General features: G+C 45.3%; 2 protein-coding genes across 2 annotated transcripts; both read right to left on the reverse strand.

Moving 5' to 3' along the window:
- Positions 1-2,646: 2,646 nt before the first annotated feature.
- RRAGC (Ras related GTP binding C) lies at positions 2,647-15,624 on the reverse strand. The gene is made up of 7 exons (XM_054223430.1): positions 15,347-15,624; positions 10,867-11,070; positions 9,953-10,152; positions 8,956-9,070; positions 7,246-7,388; positions 5,717-5,865; positions 2,647-4,681 (listed from the first exon to the last, which is right to left on the reverse strand). The coding sequence occupies exons 1-7, from the start codon at positions 15,602-15,604 to the stop codon at positions 4,530-4,532; spliced, it is 1,221 nt and encodes a 406-aa protein (XP_054079405.1). The 5' UTR covers positions 15,605-15,624; the 3' UTR covers positions 2,647-4,529.
- Positions 15,625-17,537: 1,913 nt separating this feature from the next.
- On the reverse strand, positions 17,538-22,840 carry MYCBP (MYC binding protein). The gene is made up of 5 exons (XM_054223432.1): positions 22,750-22,840; positions 22,509-22,581; positions 20,796-20,844; positions 19,940-20,069; positions 17,538-17,631 (listed from the first exon to the last, which is right to left on the reverse strand). Exons 1-5 carry the CDS (start codon positions 22,762-22,764, stop codon positions 17,587-17,589), a joined length of 312 nt encoding a protein of 103 aa, XP_054079407.1. The 5' UTR covers positions 22,765-22,840; the 3' UTR covers positions 17,538-17,586.
- Positions 22,841-23,193: the final 353 nt, after the last annotated feature.

Here is a 23,193-nt window from a genome sequence, read left to right on the forward strand (position 1 = left end):
TTTAATCTGTTGCTCATACTCCTCACCTAGCAGAGTCAGAAATATTTTGCAGCATCACAGAGCTGTTGGACGTAAGGAGCCCCTGAACATCTTCATGCCCAACTGCCCTCTCAAAGCTATCACCAACACTCCACCAGGTCAGCCCTAGCTTTTCCTGGCTGAAGCGTCCAAGGATGGAGACCCATAACTCTCTGGGTAACCTGTTCCAAGTACTGCACCACCTTCTCAGCTAAGGCTTTTTTGCTTAGTATCTCGCCTCAACTGCCCAAGCTGCAACTTGTTACTCTCCCTCATCGTGCCATCAGCCACTATCAAGAATAGCTTTGCTCTACCATCTCTGTACCTCCACTTTGACAGTCCATTTACACACACGTGGCGAGAACAAACATTGAGGTTAAAAAGAGTATCACGTAGTTGCAAAAACAAGGTGGACAGTTATACTGAAAATAAGGAAATAGAATAATAATTCTAGACATGGAAAAATACTCTGTTCATAACACAATGGGAAAAATCCTAATATAACAGATTCCGGGCAAAAAACATTTACTATGCACTTGAACAAACTGACAGGAGAAGATCCTACTTATCCACACAACATAAGAGAATTTTACCAAACGTAAGCTGACTCCAAAAACACTCCAGTAAAGGCACCTCTAGAACTCCTTTTTAGAGGACAGTCCCCTCCCGCCACCCAGCTCTCAGGGCAGACGCCAGCGCTAGGAACGCAAAGCACAACGGAGAAGGAAAGGAAGGGAGAGGGTGGCCACAGGTTAACAGGAGTCAATGGAAACGCAAAGCAAGAAGAAATAAAGCACTTTACCTGGGATACAGCAGCGGCGGTTGAACAAAACAGAAGCGTTTAAAGACGCCCGTTCTCCTCCGCTGCTCTCCGGGGAGGACCCGCCAACGCCCGCGGCCCGGCAGGCCCCGAGGGGACGTGCGTGAGGGAGGACGCGGGACGGCGGCTTTTCAGCGGCTTCTCAAGTCCTCAGGTGGGCGCGTCGCGCGAGTGCCACCTGCCGCGAGCGGCGTCTCCAGCGACACCGGCCCCGCCGCTCCGCGCCGACGGGGACACGGACCTGCCCGGAAGGTGGGGGCGGCTCGGGCCCTGCCGCCGCGGGACTCGCCGGCCCAGCACCTGCCCGAGCTCCCACGGGGGCGAGTAACGGCGCCGGGGCTCACCATGGCCCTGGCGCTCGCCCTCGGCCCCGCGTGAGAGAAGGAAGCGCGCGGGAAACCGCCCAGAAGCCGCGCGACCGTTGCCCTTGCGCCACTCGCGCGCCCCCTGCTGGGCGGGGCAGACACCTCGGACGAGGGCGGCGCCCCGGGCCCGGCCGCTGTGGCCGCCTCAGCGCCGCTCCCGCCCCGCCGCCCGCCGGCACGGAGCGGGGGCCTCGGTCACGCGTGTCTTCGGGGAGGCCCCGGCAGGCCGGTCGCTGCCCCAGCCGAAGACGGGCGGCTTGGAGCCCTCAGGGCAGCAGACACACACCACGGCCCGTGGCTGCGCCCCCTCTGCCCAGGCTGGGCCTCGCCTGCCCGCAGCCGCCGCCGCGACCCTCACTGGAAGCCCAGCCCGCAATCGCCGGCCACCTCCAGGCTTTGGAAGGTACCTCACAAGGGATTGCCTTAGTCTTCAACAGAAAAGGATTTTGTTCCTTCCCCCTGCAGACGAGTCACCTTTTCCCTCACACCCGCCCCTGTCTGCACCTTTTTTCTCCTCAGAAGCACAAGGCCTCAGCTTGCAAAAACAACTGCAGGGCACCTGTACAGGTACAGGTTCAGAGGGGAAAAAAAGGCGGGAAGGTGAAGCAGTAGTTGATGGTCTGCTTCATAATTTCAGTCTGTTTCTTGGAGAGACTGTGATACTGCCTTCCCTTCTCTCTAACAGGGAATCTCTACCTCCCCCCAGCAGGTCAGTGCAGGAAGGGGAGACAGTCCCAGCACAAGGGAGAAAATAAAGCGTAATTACTATCCTTCCCCCTCCCTCCCCGGCAGCATGAAGGCTTCATCAGAAACCAAAAACTGCCTCACTAAAGCAGCAACGGGTTAAGTAACACTCTGCTTGAATAGCAGCATCTGACTTAAATTGAGTAATGTTAGGAAAGATGTTAAGACTAGTTCTAGTAAATCAAAGAAATAATGTGCTCCTCAGTAGAGACAAATTTAACTTTTAAAGCTAATATTGTTCAGGTAATAGTGAAAATAATCAATATTCTGTTTTGAGATGCTACCATTAACCTTAAGTAAATGCAACCTTTAAGAGTAAGGTAATGCTGACAAAAAAAAAACAAAAACACCAAAAACACACACAAAACCAAACAACCACCACACACCAGAAGGCAGAATTTCAGAACACTGCCTAAGGCTCACCATTAATCAAAAGAAGAGAACAAGTCACTTAATCATTTATATGCCTTTAAAGTCTAGAGTCATCTTCTGAGAACTGAGTATTCAGTTTGGAGTCAGCTATTGAGAAGAAAGCTAAGGGTGACTAAAATTTTTAAAGCCTGACATGGGAAAGTGGTATTTACCTTTTTTTTTTTTTAAATACTGTGAAGATAACATGGCTTTTTAAAATTTGCTTAACCATATTGGCCTTTATAGACTTTTGTTGAAGTGTCTTACCCTCCAACAGAAACAACAGTGTTATGTTTCACCTTTTTTCATTTTATTAGCACAAAATCATGTAGAGAGTGAAGACAAAGAGAGGAAACATACATGTGTACTTACAACATGGAAAACTCACTGCACGAGTGGGAATGATTTCTTCCTTCCTGTGATCTTGCCCATTACTTCTCCTCTCACCTTGAGTACTAAAACACTGTGATAGAGCTTGCAAGCTGCAAAACCCAATCTTACAAGCCTGCAGCATTTTCTTAAAAAAACCCAAAACCCTGCAGTTCCATTACCAAAAAGGGGCTTGGCCTAGGTTCAGAACTACAACTGGTATTAAGAGAACTGAACTAGAGTACTTGAATTCTCAAGTCTCCTGCTGACTGTGGTAACTTTTGGAGCAGATCCTTTATGTATTTAGTATCATACAACATCTTTAAAACAAAGGAAAAACATTTAGACAGTATGTGGATACACCCTAATGTTAATGCATGTATATTCATTTTTACACAGTTCAATGAAAATTCATTTTATAAGCACAGAAGCAACCCCGTGGTTATCTCTGACCACATAAATACATCAGTTGCAGAGATCGCTTACAGTTACAGATCTTCTTGCAGAAACTTTTACAGTGGCACTTGTATAGTCAATTGGTCCGGTGGCTTCGCGACACCTATACATACACAGGGACAGGTAAAAAGAGGCAAGATGTTTATGGGCCAGAAGCTGAGCTTACCGTATAGCAAGGCTGATGTACAGAATGACACCTGCAGTAATAATACCAATAAATTAGATTAAAACAATTCAGATATACCTCCCATAGTATGAAAGCCAGCATTCACAAAATCAGAAAAAACGCTATTCTATTCAGATTGCATGGCGACAAACAAGAAGGTGTTTGCCACAGTCCAGAATCAACGCACTTTCAATGTCCAGTATTATTAGTAGGTTGTGGCACACTGATATTTAATCGCCATGCAAGCATAACACCCTCAGACATTTTCCTAAGAATTGTCTTGATTATCAGTCAGAGGGCAGAGAGAGATCCACCATCAAAAGTCAGTTACTTTGCGATTTCTTTGCTTGGGAATAGCTGAAAGTGGTTGTTTTATTCCAATGGATGGCAGACATTTCAGTTTGGTTAGCCATGCAGTTGTTTTGTGAATCGCACAGATTTATGACATCCATGTTTTTGCAAAAGAGAGCAGGTAGTTTATTTCTGTTTTTAATACTTCCCTTCCATCAAAGGGGGCATACCAAGAAGCGTGGTCTGAAAGCAAGTATCACGATCTCTGAAAAATGAAGCTCCAGGTCAGCTCTCCAAACAAACACAGAATCACCTTGCATCCATTTAACAAGTACTGAATTCACAAGAATACTCTGAGCACACCGGCGAGAGCAAGAACTACTTTATGGAATGATTTGTGAGACCAGCCTCACCAAACAAAAAGCCTGTGTTTCACAAGCCTAAATAATAACACCACCTTTTTTCTTTTTTCTTTTTTTTTTTCCATAACAAAAGGGTAAACTTAAGCAAAAGTGGATATTCTACAGATTAATTTAAAAAAAAGTTGAGCAAGTGACTGTTCAGTGTTTCACGCAAAACTCAACTCAATCATTTGGAAGTCTTGACCGGGCAATCAGTCAGAGACAGACTGTTAAAATAGGACTCCAAACTGAAAAACCACCGCATTTGCAATAAAGCTGGTTTCAAACCGGCATTTCTAAGTCCACTGGCCTCAAAGTATTTTTACAGTAGTTTCAGTTGTCCAACGTGAGTTACAAGCTGCTGTTCCACAGTTAGCGCCACTCTTCTCCTGTGAAACATACTTCAGGCTTTCAGACTACTCTTCTCTTGTTCCACAAAACTTTGGAGTGAAGAGCTGACAAGTCTATCCAATGTCTTTAGTTTTCCTCTAGACTGCATTCCTAGGTGTGCCATTGTGAGTCACTGCTTTCATATTTGAGGCGCTTGATTGATGGTTGCAGATTCTGTGGGAAGCAACACCTACTTCAAAGACTTCATGAATGGCTTTGCGGAAGCAATGAAAATTGTAGTCTATCAGACCTGTCAAGAAGGAAGGGGGAGAGGAAAAAACTGTGCTTAGTTCGGCACATTTACATAATCAACACAGCTTCAAAATAAATATAAAATACTTCATTTAACCAACAGCTATTTTGCTTCTTATTTTAGTATGAATTTGGATTCAGAAGATTTAACAAAGTGTTACTGACGCCAGTATTTATTTAGACTGTCTCAGTTTTTACAAAAAAAATTAAAAAAGATACTCATTTGGAACGCAAGGAGTATATTCATAATTAAACAGAAGGTGAGCGGACACCACCAGACTCTACCCCCAAAAGACATGCTAGTAAAGAATGACCATCACTTGAACGTTACCTTGTACTTTATGTCATTGATATATATGCTAACTCCAGTCAGAAAAACTTTGAGATCAACTACAGTACAGTAATTAAAAGAACACATCTGGTTTTTATCTTTTTAAAATGCCAAGGTAAGTACTGTCACCATTTAAGTCAAATACTTTGAAATTAGGGCCTATGCTGTCATTTCTACCCTGTAACATGTGCAAGACCATTCACACCATCATCTCCTACAGGTCCAAGGAACTATAGTTGGTTAGACCTGCAATGTATTAAACACTTTGTTCTAAGTTCACAGAATCACACTCCTACCACACACTGCATTAGCCTACCACTGTTGATTTCTTCAGTCATACATTAAAAAAAAAGTTACATCAGTGCAACACATAATAGAGAATACGGCTATTCACAATACAGCAGCTGTCAAGCAGAACATAATAAGCATTATTCCATTCTACTGATTCCACTATAGCAGATGGTAGTGACACAGAGCACATTAGCTACACAAGTCATTTCAGCAGGATAGCAATTAAAGCGATGATTCACAAGGATAAGAATAGGACCTCTTTACACCTATCTGTAGGAAAGGTTAAAATCCCTCCCAGAAAAAAATAAACAAGTTTAGTTACACAAAAATCAAGGTGACTTGTAAAGTCATATTAATATAGTTGATAAAAACCATTAGATAAAAGCCATTCCATGAGAGGGCAGTCCTTACCTTTGCGCTCAAAACTCTCTTCTCTAAGAATGCAAACTAATGCCAAAAACTTTGTTACTTCCTTTAAGTACAGGACCGTTGTGTTATTGAGCTTGATAATTGCCATTGACTCTTTATCATAAGCACTTCCAGTGCCATCTTCCTTTAACCTAAGAAAGAACGAGTTAACCCAAGACATAATATAGTAGGCACGCACACGTAACTTCAAGACAAATACCTGTTAAATGCAGTCTGAAGAATATTACTGAACAGTGAGCAAGTGAAGAACCTGCAATGCAGGTTTTAATACCATTGTAAGACCATTGTCACACCTTAAGTTTCTCAGGAAAGCTAGACCTGAACAGAGTAGAGGCCTTCACAAGACACTATCTTAGATGAGCAGTTAAGGGCAAGCTATCAGCATGCCTTCTCTTGGTATCAAAGCAAGAGCTGTGGCTGGTTAGTCGACACTGTTTTCAGCTTACAGCCGAGCATTCTTCATGGAGGTAGTATAGTACATCAGTTATAGCACAGTTTACCTTCAGCCCAAAGAGTGACTGCTACTCAGTGTCTCACTGAGCTTACAATGACACACTGAAGCATCAGGTGACTGAAGATTCTAATGCAGCACTTCTATGCAGAAAGGTCAATGGAGTCACATCTCAGTGAAATTCCTTTTAGTAAATTAATACAAAGGCTTCCTCAGTTTGGCTGGGGCGGGCAGGGGCAAGGTGTGTGCCACAGGGAATAGGACACTTTTTGGTCTTAAGCTAAACCAGCCTGCATTTTCAAGAAAAGATTAGGATGCTGCTTTCTATTTGCGAGTTATTAGCGTAAGTTAAGTTACTGTAGAAGCAAAAGATGTATCGCAAGCTACTTCTAAGCATTCACTCCTGAAAAAAAAAAAAATCAAAACATTTACGCAACCCTGGGTTGACCCGTCAGGAGACAGACCATTAAACATCGTGGTACTTCTTGGCAGCACTGAATTTTACAGGCTACAACCACAGTTCTAAAATAAGTTACCGCTTCTCCAGAGCCACTTCAAAAATCCATTGTGAATTATAATTCAGCCGTAAATTGTGAGAAACAAGCACTATATGCATCCCTCAGAGAAAGTCAGCAAGAGCCAAGCTGACCTCACACAAGCTGTTCTGTTCAGATAGCGGCAAGTCTTAAAGCAATGTGACTGCAAGTTACGCTTAAAAGCTATGGCAAGCTATCGACCCCAATTACTTACAGGTATTAACATACTTGCACCCACCATGCCAAACAAGACACAGTAGTAGTCGTGTTTTACATGAAACACTTGACTTTTACAAATGTCAGATGTCGGCCTAAGGCCACGAGTGGAGGGCAACAAACTGAGTACAAATGCTCCATCCAGCTGCCAAATCGTTTGGCTTTATTCTAGTTCCTTACAGAACCGACGTGCTCAACAGCCCAACCAATGACATCTTGCTGGATGACAAAGCCAGCACCACTTGCACAGTTTGCAACCTATTCTACAACTTTCAAGGACTTTTTTCCTAAGAGTATTCATCACTTACCCGTATATACAGGAAACATCTATCACTACATCAATCATGTCACAGCACAATTCATATGACTGCATGTCCACAGGGGAACTGTCTGTTGCGATGTAGATTTTGCTGACTACATCGAAGAGAAAAGCTTTTTCAATGCCTGAATTCTTCAGAAAGAAAAAGAATTTGGATGAATTTTAAAAATAACTGCATTTTTAAAATCGCAAGTAGAATGCATACACTTTCACATTCTTAATAGCAGAAAATGGTTTAAACATAACCAATTTAGAGGCTTAAGACAGAATCAAGATTTAGAGCATATAGTTTATAAATACAATACCCTTGTTGTCATAGTACATATCAACATTACCTTCTAGCTTACAAAACTAAAGCTGGGGACTCAGTTAGAAATCTTTTAGTTTATTATTTACCAGATCATAATTAAGGTTACATTTTACTATGCTTCCAGAACCCAAATTCAGCAGTTTTCCTCTTCTGTGGTTCTGTTAACTCCAGAAGAGCCACACATCCACATCCACCTGATGGACCAGGCTCAAAGACAAGCTACTTCATAGCAGTATGCTGACACTTAAATGTTACGCTTGTAGTAATATCTTGGCAGTTCAGTTTCTGTGTGAGGCAGTTGCCGTGTAGTTTAACACAAGAGCAGATAAAGTCAGCTTCTAAACTTATGACTCCGTGGAGAGTATCACGTCATGGCAGTTACGTGTATGGAAAAGCGTGAAGCCCATCGTACCATGCCATTTGTAACTGAGCACTTTGGCAAAGTGCACGTGCTCATATCAAGTTCAGAAGCTTTCTGTTGTTAAGCGAGCCAACACATATACACGATGGATTTCTGGCAAAGCTTAATTTCTATTTATGCACCAGAAGCATTCCTTCTCGCTTCTTCCTAGCTAGTCTGAATACCCAAGGCGGTGTCCTGAGGACATCCAGATGATCCTTTTGGCATCAGCGCCACACTCTATACCCTTGTGGCACTGAACACGGTGAGCCATTAACGTGCCCTTTATTCACTGGGCTGGGTTATTAGAGACAGTCCTCTACCAACACAGGAAACAAGCATTATACAGCAGCAGGGGTGACGCGTCTGACCTGCACGGCTTCTCTCAATCACAACTGGTTTTTTCCACATTGTCCACATGCCTGCAACAGCAGCCTCACAGATGTAACTTAAATGAGACAAGCTACTTCAGCCTTGTCTCTAGGGTGAGATTTCGTTTGATTTAAAGTACACAGCAGCAAATTCCTATATCACAAATTCTATAAGAAACACAAACACTAAAGGAATAAGGGCAAAAGTCTCACAGACCACATGAAATAGTCAGCTTAGCTCAAGGCCAAGTTCACACTATGAAAAAAGTCTCTTGCCAGTACAGCTACATTAGACTACTAAGTGCCTTAGCAGTCTAATCAGTATATTGTGCTAACAGAAAACTTCGTATCAACAGTTATAACCAGCCAAACTATGCCTTGTCAGATTTTAGATAAACCATCACAAAGCACACAACAGTACAACTCAGCTGTGGTAAAGAGCTTCTGATGCAGACAACCTGGCCAGCAGAGATCACCAACATGAGTGCCACCCAAATCTCCCACGGGCACATCTAGCCAGCGTTCCTTAGCAGAAGGACTTGCTTTACCATTCTGTGTATTTCACTCAGCACTTACAGATATAAAGATACTAGTTAATGCTTACAGATTAACACTTACAGATATAAAGATATTTAGTAGATTTTCCAGCGTTGGCAGTTGCGGAATGAGCTTCTGTACCACTTTACTGAAGGCTTCAAATATTGAATGGTCATAGATACTGGTCAAATAAAAGCTGAGAGGAGGAGGGAGGAAGAGGGACAAAAAAAGGAAAAAGATTCAAGAGAACTTCAGAATTGCAATAGAAATGTTAAAGCTATACTTTCTAACATCAAGGCCGGATGATTTAGCTAGGATGCCTTTATCACAAATATACCTGGCCATTGCACCAAGAACCTAATTTCCAAGCGACTGCAGTAAACATGAAACAAGACTTCCCCCATCCCCAGGAGATGGGAGAACAGAGAGAAAAATCTGAACATGCTTTAACACATTTAGCCTAAAGAATGCTTATCACAAAGGCGTTAAACGTTCAACTAGATTTCAAGTCCCATTCCTGATCTTCCACTGTATTCCGACTAACACTGAAAGACACTGGCAATACTTAAAAGCTCCGTGAGAATCAAAATAGCAGTAAAAGCAGCGAAAAGATAGCTCATTTAAAAGGTGTTGGTAGAAGATACCTGGCTTAAAAGCAAGCCAAATATCAGGTAAGAGACTAAGTTTTTAAAACCAATCACGCTGAAAAGTCAGTGCTAGCCAGGACTAGAAGGCAGTTAGCTTCCCCTCTCCTTCCCCTGCCCATACCCCTCCAGGCCACATGTACAGATTTGGCCTCTTACGCTAAATGAAAAGTATGCAGAAGGACCCTGAGTTATCAGCAAGTTTATGAATAAATCTGTTGACTGGAATCCGATACAGTAGCCTGCCTTATTCTGGTCAGCCTAACAGCTGAGGCTTGGCCTTAAGTTCAGCGGTGTATGTTATAACAAGAGTTTGTGCAATATTAAGAAACTAACAAGTCCTGCTCCAATCCTTCCACTATTAAATCTAAAAGCCATTAGTCTGTATGCATATCAGCAACAGCAGATCACACGCGCCAGAATCTTTAACTCACCTAAGGTGAAGTTTTTCAAGCCCAGCATCCGCAAGGTCATCATTAGCCCTCTGATGAATATCCCTCTGAGTTTCTATTTTATGGTCATCCGATAAACCATCAACTTTATGAATAAAAACTTCAAAGTTCATTTCCGGGTTGACCTTGTAGGCTTTTGAAACTGTAATGTGGAGTCTTGTTAAAGCTTCCATGTAGTCATCCTGTAAATCAGTTTTGGCAGGAATGAATGACACGGCTTTATCTCCGATAACTATTCCATTCTGCACAAGGACAAAATATTTCAGTGCAAGAACTTCACTTGTGTAACTAAACAGAAGAATGGAAGAAGATAATACCTTGGAGTGTCAGAAATCCAAGCAGCTTAGATTGTTATGTAAATTAAGTTGCATTAGCTATACAAGGCTCAGCTATGCAGAACTAGGGCTCAGAGCAACAGGAAGGCTACGCTTCAACTCCAGCAAAAGGCAGCAGCAATCTCCAAGACGGTCCTAATAACCAGGTAATCTTCCATGGTGCAGTTCCTAAATTCACTAGAAGCTATCAGATACTCAATAGTACCAGTGCTTGAAAGTGAGGTCAGGAGCGTGCTGTTGTTATATGAACTCCACAGCAGCCAAGAGCAGAGGCGCGAGAATTCAGAGCCCCTGGCACAGCAGGGTCTCACTGCTATAGTAGAAAAGGGAAGTTCAGAGTACTTGCCCCTTTCCACTCTCTCCACTGGAGCGTATGTTCCAGTCACTTCACAAAACTAAAAACCACACACCAGAAGTTTGATTGCCAACGCAACCTTTCATACGTAATAGATGTTATACGAACTTACCTAAAAGTATAAATTATTAGCTTCTCAATAATTCCTCTCACACACAAAGCAAAAAAAGAAAAATTCCTTGTGATTCTTAGTGATTTGTATTTACCTGGGCATCTATAACATATATTAGAGCACCTGTTCCTCTGAAGATCATCTCATAATCAAATGTTGGATCAAAAAAGTCCATCTGTCCAGGAAAATCCCATATTTGGAAATTCACAAATGAACTGTTGGAAATATCATCTTTGTAGATCTTGTTGGTACTTTCCAAGAACAGAGTCTCATTGGGAGACATTTTGTGAAACACCACCTGTTAAAAGAACACAAATGATAGTCTCAACTTTATCTTACTGGAAGAGATTGGTTAAAATTCTGTGACTTGAATCTTACAAATAGGTTTGTCCATTCTAAAGCGTACAGTCTCCTTTCGGTAAATAGACAGCTCCCTGTATCAGCTAAGGAACTACCTACTCTCAACCAGAACCAAGCAACCGAACACAGTTAAACATTTTCACAAGTCTAAATAACACTGCTGCCCAGAGACACAGACATCCCAGTTACTCTTTCGTCCTTGCAAGTCTAACACAGTATTTCCAAATTCTGTTTTATTAGCCAATTTGGATCTGGTATACAGCCAGCATGGTAATCAAGCAAGCTTTTAAGAACTGTTCCTTTCCAGTCTTAGAAATTCCTAAAGGAAACTTTGCTTTTAGTCTGGTGTCAAGTGTTATGACAGAATATAATCAGACTGTCCTAAACTACAATAAAAGTGTACAACGTCTCAGCTTTAGAGACCAGAATAGCTAGGTAGTTTGCCATCTATTAACAACTAAATTATGTTTGTTGACCCTCTCCTTTCAAATACCCTAAAGAAACGATGAAAGCTTTCATGCTAGGTGGTAATCAGTTTAGCTGCAGTGATGAAAAACATCGCTAGTACTCAAAAACTGGGATTTTAGCCCTTTCTGGAACAAACAGAACTAACATGTAACCCTACAGCAAAGCAGCCTGTAGCCAAAGCAGTCAGTTTCAGCAGCAAACGTCCTGCTAAAGCAACTCAACCACATATTACAGAAGTTATTACAAACATAAGGTGGTCCAACACTAGGACTGTTTCTATATAGCACTTGGTAATTTTTTTATTTTTTTTTTTTTTTACATTTCGCACAGTTAGAGAAGTCATCCATTACAGAGACCTAGTGCAACAATCTGTCAAAAAAACTGCAAGACAAACAACTCTACACCCAGCGTAGTTAATGGGTTGTTTAGTGAGGTTCAAAGTAGTACACCAGCCTAGATTTTTAAGACTGAGGGGGAAAAAAACCAGCACTGTTCCTCAAGGCAAAAGTCAGACAAAGCCAGGATCTAAATGAGGTTTTAAACAGCAGGACATTTGCAAGGAAAAGTAAGAACAGTTCTAGATATGTAGCGGCTGCATTGCAAGGACTGGAAATTTCTCAGCGTTTGCAGCAATTTTAAAGCATTCCGAAATCAACGTTCCTTCTTCGGAACTCAGCATCTCCCACAGGGAGCAGGACAGAATTAGTGAATCCAGTTTAAAGCGGAAGAGTCTCTGAGAAGCAATGCCATCATCCCCCTTTCCCCTTCTTCCCAAAGCAGCACGTTTCGTCAGACTGCTGTTCCCCATCTGGTTTTTACACTAATAGGGGAACCAGGACACAGTTTTGATCGAATTTCATTTCTACCACCCAGCATCTATCCCCACTCTTACTTGCTTTACACAGCTTCGATAAAGCCAATAAAAAGCTGTGGAAACATCTGATCGGAAGCACGCAGCTAACACTGACGCCAAGCAATTTTGACTAGGCATATGCAGGCAGAGCAGAGAAAGCTAGTAAAATTCTAAGAATCTGCTGAGTTTCCTCACTATGACTTTTATCATTTCCAAGTGTTCTTTTTATACCTTCAACATCCAACAGTCTCATCGACTTCCTGGCAGACTTCCTGCTTTTACCATATTTTAAGAACTTTTCACTGTCGGCTTGAGCACTCTCAGCAGTACGCTTGTTCAGATTTTTTTCTTTATCCCTCTGAATTTCCCATTCACACCTGACCTGTCAGGATCGCTGACTTTTCAGGATTGTTTTTGACGTGCCAACCTTTTCTCTACAATAACTTCTCTACAGCAGCACTTGGTTTTATTTTTGAATTGCAGCAGGTAAGCTGCACTCCTGATGCAACATTTCTGAACCATCTCCGTGGCTTTGGACTGCCCTTTTCTTGTTTGTTTGTTTCATTTCTTTAAAAACTCACAATCTCAGTTTTTGAGTAGTTACCCTTCCTTGGACCCGTGAGTTGAGTTTGTCGGACACGTTCATTCCCGCTACCTTAAACTTTGAACAGACTCTCCAGGGAAGTACGTGGTTGTTTTGGTGGTTGTTTTTTTTTTTTTTTTTTAAACAAATCGGAGAACAGCTATATTCGGTATTTCACTTCCAGCTGAAATGTTGGCCTAATCCATACAAACACAAACTACCAGACAATAATCCTACGCATGAAGTGACAAGCAGGACTCCCACAGCATCCCTACTACAGGAGCTTATGATCGAATATAACCTGCCACCACAAGACACCTTACAGGGTACATTGTAGCAACACCTAGAAAATGCAAGAAGAATATCTAGGGCAGGAATTGCAAGTTGCTGAGAAAGTAACAACCCTAGGACAGTTTCCTCCTTTTCTTTTTTCTGACACACTGCAAACATGAATAACTGTTTTCTATCCAAGACATCTACATCCTTTTCCTCAGAAAGGAAACAACAACCGGAGCCAGAACTTTTCTAAGAATCTTCACAGCGCAAGTAACCCGAAGGGAAGAATCCGTCACTGGGAGTTGTCCCAGGCCACCACGAAACACGCCTCCATGAAGTCCGTACAGCCAGTCTCCCCACGGCAGCACAGGATCATTCTGCACGTAAAAATAGGCTCCTTTACCTAACAGTCCAAACACAGAATGGGTTTTCAAACTCCCTTTTCTTTCCAGTCATAGTAACCCCTTGTTTTCTTGAGATAATATTAGACTATTTCTATTGCCCTGATGTCCAGAAAGGAATCTGCATGGGCAGACAGAAGGAGGTCCCTGAAACGAGAGAGAAAGTGTACAGTACTGCACGATTGTGCTGAGAACCTCATAACTGGAAGCAAACAACTGCTTCACAGCTAACAACAAAAAGCAAGTTGCAAAGGATTCCCTCACAGCAGTAAGATGTACAAACATTTTGTCATTTGCATGCTTTCAGGAATCTTTGATTTTGTGGATTTCTTAAGCTGATAATGAACAAGACGGTCTCAGAAGTAGCAGCTGTCTTTTTTCTCCAGAGGAGAGATTTGGGGTGTGGGGTGACGAAGGAAGAGAGTAAGTACAGGGAAAGGAAGACAAGACAAATTTTTTAAAGAAATTCAATAGTTATTAGGAGCACTACATTACATCTTGCTATAAGATTTTCTAAGTATTAGAGCTTGCTACAGAAGCACGACAGACAGCTGCTTCTGACTCTCTACTCACCTAATTCAATTCATTTATTTAACACCTTTAAAGAAAAACGGGTATAAATGAGAGGTTTTACAGCAGCTCCAAACAAGTTGCTGCTTAAAGTTCTACCACACACACAAATTCCTCCCCCAATAGTATATTTATGCTAATCTTATGAAGGCAGAACAGCAAGTCTGGTGACCGTGACCCAAAAAAACCCCTGAACAAACAAACAAAAAAACCCCACATCCCCAAAAACCACAAACCAGGTACTCTGTTTGAACTCTTTCCAGGTTCCTATTACATAAGGACAGTACAGCAGGTCCAAGTACGCAAATCATAATTCTGCAGGAAAATCTCTGAAGGATTCCACACTTGGATTTGAGAAAGTTTGAGGGCCCTAAGTCTAGAGCTTGGAAACCATCGCGTTTCACTAGTGACGCCTTCCCATAAAGATATCACCTGAAAACTTCATAATAGGGACTGGAAATACAGAACTTGCACTGAGGAACAAGGATGGTTCTTAGTGCTCACTTCTCTTGAGCTACGTGGCAAATGAAAACAGCCAGTTTTGTCTTTTGTTTTTATTAAGAAACACTAGCGACTTTACGAAGCTACCAACAACCTAAGGCACTGAAACTTTTATTTCCTCCTCGACCAGCGACTCTCGTTTGCTCGGCCTAGCGCACCAAAGGAAACCAGAGGCTGCCCTTCTGCTCGTACGAAAGCAGAAGTCTCTTTCAAAGGATCACAAGGCAGAACAACAGCTTCTTCCGACCCGGAGCGACAGCTAAACACCGCGCACCTGCATCGCTCGTGGTGCTCTCACCAAAACGTAGTAAGTTTCACACCAGTATCTTCACTTTTTATTTTTGAAGCGTTACAGTGAAGAACTACAGAGGCTACCACCTGTGCCACACAGCCTCCCGCTCCGGGCCGGAGGGTCGCGGTCCGCTCTGGGAAGGAGCGTCCTTTGGCAGCCGCCTCCCCTCGCTCCGGCTTCGCCACACGCGCCCACGTTAAAGAGCAGAACCGGCCTGAACAGCCACCGGGGAAGGAGCGCGGGGGCGGGGAGCCGCCGGCCGCCCCTCACCTTCTGGATGGAGGACTTGCCGCTGCGCCGCAGCCCCATGAGCAGGATCCGCGGCTTGGAGTCCGCCCCGCCCGCGCCGCCGCCGGGCCCGCCCGCTCCGCCGCCGGGCCCGCCGGGCCCTGGGCCTCCCTCCAGCTCCGCCTCCTCCTCCTCCTCCCCGTAGCCGAAGTCCTTAGGGAACGAGTCGGCAGCCCCGAAGCTGCCCCCCACCAAGGCCGGCTCCTCCGCCGCGCCCGCCCCGCCGAACTGCAGCGCCATGTCCGCCCTCCGGCCGCCAGCGCCCGCCCCACCGCCTCCTCCTGCTCGCCCAACCCAACCCGCCACCGCATTGGCTGGCGCCAAGGCTCCGCGGCGCCGATTGGCTGAGGAAGGCAGCGGGGTAGGGTGGCTCCGGTCAGACGACCCAAGTCACCTGACGGCGCTGCCGCACGTGAGCGGGAGGGGCGGGGCGAGGCGCGGCCCCGGGCGCGCGGCGCAAAAGCCGCCGTAAAGCGAGGGCGGGAGCGCCCGCCCCCCCCCCCCCCCCCCGGCGCCTCGCGCCCTCGGTAAGCGTTAATTGTCCGCCGGCGTCACTGCGCGAGCGCAGCGTCAGCAAACGCGTGTTATTTCGTCACCGCCCGCAGGGCTCGCAAGAGCGAACGTCCAGACGGGTGAGCGCGCGCCGCCGCGACCCCCGACGACCCCCTGAGGCCAGAACCCCCCACCCCCGCCCGGCCGCCGCCGCTCCGCAGCGTCACCCTCGCCCCGCTCCCCCTGACAAGGGACCTTCCTCCCCCTCTGAGGCAGAGCGTAAAGGAACACGGATGTTAGCGTTTCGGTTTGAATAAAGTGACTCACTGGGTGTCGGGCCGCGCCGGGGCAGCGCTTCCATCGAACGCGCTTGGCATCAGCAGCTGGAGTCGCTGAGGCCTCAGGCCGCACACTGCGAGCTTTCACCGGGGGCAGCTGCGCTCGTTTTGCACTTCTACTTAATTACAGAAAGGAAGGCCCAGAGAGCGGGGGGCTGCTGTGGTCAGCAGAGCCTGCAACTCGAGAAGGTAAGAACATTTACGGCCCGCCCGGAGACAGAAAGACTCCAATGAGGAAGAAGAAGGGCCCAGACCGCAAACCAGCATTGAAGCAGGTGGCGGGTGTGAGGCACATGAAGAACACCTGAGGCTCGTAAGGGCACCATCACCCGGGAGTTTCTTGGTTCCTCTCTGGGGGCAGCTGTCCTTGCTGCTCTACAACTCAAGTTATTTTTACTCTCCTTTGGATTATTGCCTTAGACACCCGTATGGGAAACTTAGGGTAAAGAAACCTCTAACACAGAGGGTGGGGTGTTTTTTCTGTTTGGGGTTCTTTTCAGGTTTTTCCTTTGTTGCTGTTTTAAGGATTTGACACAATATTTTCCCCTCATTTTGCTCCCTTCTGGTCTCCTTAGATCAATAATAGGTAGAGTAGTAAGTTAAGCAACCATTACATTCATTAGCCCTTCATATCAGTTTGTAAATTGCCTTTAGCAAAAGTTCTGACCCAGCCTACCACACCTGTAAGACAAGCTGCAAAACACTTCCTAAGAACAAAGTTGTTAAACTAATATCCAGTAGATCTAATACATAAGACAACTACTGCACTCTTTCCCCCTCCCCTTCCTTTATTTTTCCTGTCATCAGTTGCCTTTAAACTACCTAGTTTTATGACAGGAGGCAAATGCAGCTCTTTATAATGTTGTGGTTTGTTTGTTTTTTTTTTTTTTTAAGGACAACTTTGCATTTCAGAAGAAATGTGAAGCCAATTCAGGGAAACAGGGGCTGTGGAACATAGAGGTGAAATTAGAAATGACAAGTCACACACACACACACTCCCCCCTTGGATTTTCTGCCCTGCCTAGATTTTCTTTTCCCCATTAGATGAATCAGAAGGCAAAACTCTCCACATTGTACTCTTACACGCGCCACTCCGATTACACAGGACATCCATTACAAGTAAGAATTTTATATTCTGTTCAGAACTGTCCAGGCAGTATCTGTATCAACTCTCCAAGGTCTGGTTTCTGAAAAAGGATTAGAAACATGAACTGCATGGAAACAGGTACACCTCATGCAAATTAAAAAGTGTAAGTTCAGGAGGTACTGTATCTCCAACAACAAAAAACCCACACACAAAACACATACACCAAAACAAACAAACAAAAAAAAAAAGACTGCAGTTCTCGGGAAGCCCTTTATTAAGTCAAGGCATTAAAGGAGAAACTACTGTTATTCACCATGCTTCTCGTCTTGAGGTGGTTCATACTGAGCCAGCTGTGGATTTAAAGAGAGGAATTCAGTTAGCTGCAACATTTCAGAGACACTTTTTACATTAAGAAGTGTAGGAAAACACGTGGTCTGGAAGCGTTCCATTCACTTTGTGCATTTTAATCCACCACTGGCTTTTATGCCAGGCCATTTTCAAGTCAGGCAACAAAGTAACCCTTCCCTCAAAACATCGGTTTGTCACCTTGTATAATCGTGCAGCTATAACAAGTTTTTAAATGCATTTTCAAGCACATAGGTCTTGCTCTTCATTTTCCCCTGTTTCTTGTTCTAGGTCTCATTAAGTACTTTTCATCTCAAACTGCAGCTGATAACGATCAGTGCCTTCTAAGCTTTGATGTCACTGAAATATGATTAACAACAGTACCCAAGCTTACATTTCCTGTAATCATTCTAGCTTTCGTTATGCTTTCTGGAGACCTTAGGCAACTATGCACTAAAGTTATTTCCAAGTAAATATATGAAGGTGTTTACTTGACCTCAGTTACATTAAAGATAAGCTCAAGCTTCAGAAACAGTTCAAGCATTAGGACCAAGTCTCTGAAATATGCCAGTCCACTTTCCTTAATTACGATTCTTCCCTTCTCCTGCAAATTGCAGAGTAGGTTAAAAATAAACAAAATACATAAAAAAAAAATTAAGATACCCACATGTTTCTCGTAGCAACACTAAATTACAGCAATCACTATGCCACTAACACGAACCACTAAAATAGCATTTTGTCATTCTTGTAGATTTTACCACAAGAGACGGCCAGTACACAATCCAAAATCAGTTTTCTTTTTCACAAAGGACCTGACCATTGACTTCCTGCCCCTACTCCACCCAAATACCCGACATTCTGACCAGTAAATGTAAGGAATAGAACAGTTCTTCACAGATGAATGCAACAGAAGAACACCACCTATGTGGACATGATTCAAGTTACCAATAAATGCACAATTAAAGGTATGTGATTTATACTAGAGGACCACTAAAAAAAAAAAAGAAAAAAAACAGCAAAAAAACCTCAAAGCAAAACAGTGGTGTTCTCCCTGCATTCTGTCCCTCTGAACTTCTACAGTATACCAGAATGATGGGAAACAGGTAAAGTAAGAGTTACCATTTGAAGGCTGAAGAAGGTGAAAGCACAAAAAAACCCCCATGATTATGGAAAAGCTTACTCTCCTGGAACAAATTTTGACCTCTTTAAAAAGATTTCTTTAAACAAAGACCCAGGTTACTCCACTTTCATGTGTCTACTTACTATCAGTTGCATTTTTAAGTCGGCTACGCCGAGTGAACTGCTGGTCTATTGCTACTCCCCCTAAAATTCTGCTCTTTGCCATATTTCCTAGTAAGAAATAACAAATGTAGCTGTAAGGACTCGCAGCGGGTAACAGAGGAGGAGGAGGAGAACTACTAGGACAGCAAGAGGGCACTCCGGATGAGAAATACAAAAGGGTAATGCCCAAGAATCCCTTCTCCCAGACCTAAGGGGTGGTAGTTGTCTCCCAATAAAAAACTGAGGGATCTTCACACATAACAGCCGCCGTTCTCTTCCAGCTAATGCACAGAAACCTGCAGCAGCACGTAAGCTACTAGTTATTAAAGTTCTCAAATGTTTCCTTCTTCAGTGTTTTTCGGTTTACGGTCAGTGCCCTCTGGTAAGGGGACGTTGTTCACATCTCGGAGCTGTTCCAGGCAGCCCACAGACCCGTTAAAGAGTGGCTCTGCCTTCGCCAGCGCTTCAGATCCACCGTAGTTGCAGACAGAGGAATACCAGGGTCATTTTAGCTGAAAAGTGCAAGTTACTCTTCGACGTGGATACGAATGCCTCCACTGGTAACATTCTGCCACGTGCGAGTCTGTGCCAGGCCACACAAGCTAATGTATAATATTTCATCCTGCAGTTTGCCTTTTGAAAGCCTTTATAGTAGATACATCAGCTTTTTTTTTTTTTTTCCAAAACTCATGTGGAAACATGAGCTACATAATATCAGACAACTTAAACACATCCAGGCAGGGCTGAATGAAGACACGGGATTAGCCTGGAGAACATACACTTTCACTAAATAAATAAAATCCCTAGTTTAGCAATACCGTTCTGTGTTATAGAATATCAGAAGTGTCCCATCCAAAAAAAAAAAAAAAAATCTTTACTATGATGAATTCTACCAGCATTCCTCAGACGTGAGGCTAAACAACGCAACAACGTTTATCAGTTACTCTAACAGACAAAAGTTAGCCGTATTCTAAGTATTAAAGTATTCTTGAGTGATATGGAACTACTCAGGAACACTAAGTAGACCGTTACCTTGGTTTTCAGTTTTTTATTTTCTTCCAACACAGCTTCATATTTTTCTTTCATCTCTGCCACTTCCAAGCGAAGTGCCTCTATTTCTGGATTCTCAGGAGCTGAAGCTCCTAGATGATGCTTCAGAAAGCTGATATTTAGATGTTAAGTATTTCTTCAGTTAGATAACATAACCCCATTTTAGTTTTAAAACTTACGATGAAGTTAGTACTACAATACACATGACCAAAACTGCATTAAACCACTTATGGTAACTACAGTGCTTTTCACCCCGCAGGATGAAGTTACAAAAATAAGAAAGCTTTTCAAGTTCAGTGGTATATTCCTTTAAAAAAAAAAAAAGAAAAGAAAAAACAAAAACAAGAGATCAGTACACACAGGACAAAGTCTCATGTTTTACTACATCCTCCTATCAAACACAGAAGTTTTGAAGAGTTAAGAGGAATAACCAAAAAATAGAAGGAATAGCCAAAAAGGGACGCTGCTTAAAACCAGCGAGAAACAAAAGACATTTTTTCCCCCTCTTGTATTATTAAAAGGAAAAAAAATACAACCCAGAAGTGTGCAGCAGCCAGCTTCAGAAGCCACAGATACTGTAAGTACTCAAATCTAATGCTGCAGGTCTACGATATTGTGTAATGGCCTGTAACTTCGTAATTGCTGGCACACTGATACGCACAGTTCCCCTGCGTCCTGCCAGACTGTCTGTTGCCTTGTAACAACGCAATTATCGGCTGAAATGCCTCCATAAAAGCCGTGTTCTCAACGAGTCTCTCCAGTTCACCTACGAGTCAGAAGCAGGACAGCTGTTTCGTGTCAAGTCTCTACAAAGAATTCACAGAAGAGAAAAGGATACTCCAGTGCACTATTTGGTTTCTCTGGCTCTTCGTATAAGGCTACCAACACTGCAAATAGAAAATATTCAACAATTGCAGGAAGTTCATGCAACTCCAAGTTTTTAAAACACGTCCCACCAGTCTGAAGGCATACAAGTTACATGCCACATTTACCGCACGTTTTTCTGTTTAACAAGATTTTCACCTGTATACTTCAACATAAAGAACAGGTTTGCTGTACAGGAGGGAACAGAGCATCCCACCCAGTAACAGCCAGGCAGAGGTTCTGTTGATCCCCCTAACCACGGTCTTTGACTATTCTAGCACAGAACAGCCTGGACGGTTTTTAGACATTCCACACACAGCCCTAGTATTGGCTTTCATCAGCAAAATTTAAATTCTAACTATTTTGAGACTCTCCCTTCACAAACCACTACTTTCACTTAAGCTACACCTTTGAACCGCAGGACATCAGCCCTTCCGTGACTTTCAGCATAAAAGCTCCATCGAACACCTACAGTTACAAAACTTAACGGCTACCGTCAGAGTAGGTGACACCGATAATCTTCATGGATGGGGGCTCTGGCAGCCAACAGAGTGCCAGGGAGGTCAGGCACAGGCAGCAGCGCCCCAACAGCTTAAATAAAACTAGCCATGCACACACCAACTCCGTAGCTGGAGAACTCAGTCACACAAATACTCAGAAATTTCCCAAACATAACCACCACCCCACCTCCTCACAGGGCTCACATGTGGCTACAGAAGACATCTGCTTTCATAAATACTTAGATGCCCTTCTCCCAGTTTCAGATATCCAAACTGCACAGCCAAGTTGTGGTTTTGGCTTTGGTTTTAAGCCAAGCACCTAAGTTAAAAACAAAATTAGGATGCCACGCTGCTTGGAAGGCTTGTTTTGCCATCCCACAGGATGCTCAGTATTGCAATAGAAGGAAATCAAACGGGACCCGCGTGCCAGACCAAGAGTCTTAGCACGGCACCTATTTGCTTGGCATCCTACATCTGCTGCTCCCTCTTTAAACAGTGTATTTTTCCAGCAGGAATTTTCTCCCCAAACTATCGGGAGGCTCTCAAGGAGACTTTAGAAGGATTTAAAAGACGCTAAGCCGTACAGAAAGCCAAAGTATACATCAAGTTTAGCATCATCATTTTCCCCATTCACTCTCAGAAAACTCGGGGGTCCATTAGTTTTAGGGGAAGCGCCAAGCTCTACCCCAGAAAGAATCTTTTTCGAGCGTTTTTGAGAGCACGTTTGCTGTTGTTTTGTCTCAAGCGTTTACTTTCTCCGGAGAGCTCTGGCAGAATAACGGCCCCCGAGAAACCCAGCCGTTCCCGAGAGCAAGCACAGAGAAGGGTCCCCGGCCGAGTCCCCCCCAGGCCGAGTCCCCCCCGCCGCCGGGGCAGGGAACCGCCCCCGGCTCCTTCCGCGCCTCTTCCCCGCGCGGCTCCAACACCCGCCGCGCCCGTGCGCGCCGCCAGCGGCCGGTTACGGCTCCGCGCCCGGGGCCGCGCCAGCGCAGGGGCCCGCCGCCCCGGCCCCACCGGGCTCCGGGCGAGCTCCGCCGCGCAGACCGAGCGCCCGACCGGAGGGGCCGAGGGGCGGCCGCGCCACAGCCGGAACAGGGCGGCGGCCGCGCCCCGCGGGGAACGGCCCCCGCCCGCCGAAGCGCCCGAAAAGCCGCCGCCGGGCGGCGGGACGCGGGCCGGGGACTTACCCTTGGTGAGCGTGTCCAGCACCCCCGACTTCTCCAGGTACCGGCGGAACTGCTCCCGCTTGGAGTCCGCGGCCTGAGGGAGGACGCCCACACCGTCAGATCGGCGACGCGCACCCCCCCTCACCTACGGAGGCGGCCGGTGGGACCGGGCCGCCCGCCCTCTCCGCCGCGGGGGCGGCACGAAGGGCCGAGCACGGCGCCGGTCCGCGTCCCGCCCCGCCGCCGGCGCGCTCCCTCCTACCTTGCAATGCGCCATCAACCCCGCACCGCGCCTGCCCCGGCCCCGCGCCTGCGCCCTGCCCCGCGCGCCGCGCTTCGGCGGTTTCCGCGGCGACGGGCGAGCGGCCACGCCCCCCCCCCCCGCGAACCGCGCCCCCGGCCACGCCCCGCCACGCGCCCCCCGCCCGGCCCGGGGAACCGGGCGCAGCCGCCGCCCCAGGGGCTCCCGCGGGGAAACCTCCGCGCCGAAGAGAAAGTGCTTTTCCCGAGCCCGCTCTAAGACGCGGAGGCGGTCACAGCCGTGTGGGTTTTGTGAAACGCCGGGGTATCTACGGGCCGGTAAAATCGGCCGGTTATGAAAATTCAACAAAAAAGAACGAACCGCAGAATCCCGCAGCGGCGACGTGAGGGTCTGTCCACGCTTTTTCTGCGCGCTCTCCTGCAATGTCTGCAATCCGCGCTGCAT

Source organism: Rissa tridactyla, chromosome 18, assembly GCF_028500815.1.
Source record: "Rissa tridactyla isolate bRisTri1 chromosome 18, bRisTri1.patW.cur.20221130, whole genome shotgun sequence".
NCBI classification, from domain to species: Eukaryota; Metazoa; Chordata; class Aves; order Charadriiformes; family Laridae; genus Rissa; species Rissa tridactyla.

Excerpts from the sequence above, each read along its gene's own strand:
- MYCBP (XM_054223432.1), bottom strand. Across the intron at positions 20,070-20,795 it reads AAACCAAATAGTGCACTGGA|CTTTCTGAAGCATCATCTAG; the intron begins GTATCCTTTTCT and ends TCTAAATATCAG. Across the intron at positions 17,632-19,939 it reads ATAAAAAACTGAAAACCAAG|CTGGCTCAGTATGAACCACC; the intron begins GTAACGGTCTAC and ends TTAAATCCACAG.
- RRAGC (XM_054223430.1), bottom strand. The coding sequence starts at position 15,604 with ATGGCGCTGCAGTTCGGCGGGGCGGGCGCGGCGGAGGAGCCGGCCTTG. Across the intron at positions 9,071-9,952 it reads CTTGAAAAACTTCACCTTAG|CTTTTATTTGACCAGTATCT; the intron begins GTGAGTTAAAGA and ends TCCTCCTCTCAG. Across the intron at positions 5,866-7,245 it reads GATGTTTCCTGTATATACGG|GTTAAAGGAAGATGGCACTG; the intron begins GTAAGTGATGAA and ends GTTCTTTCTTAG.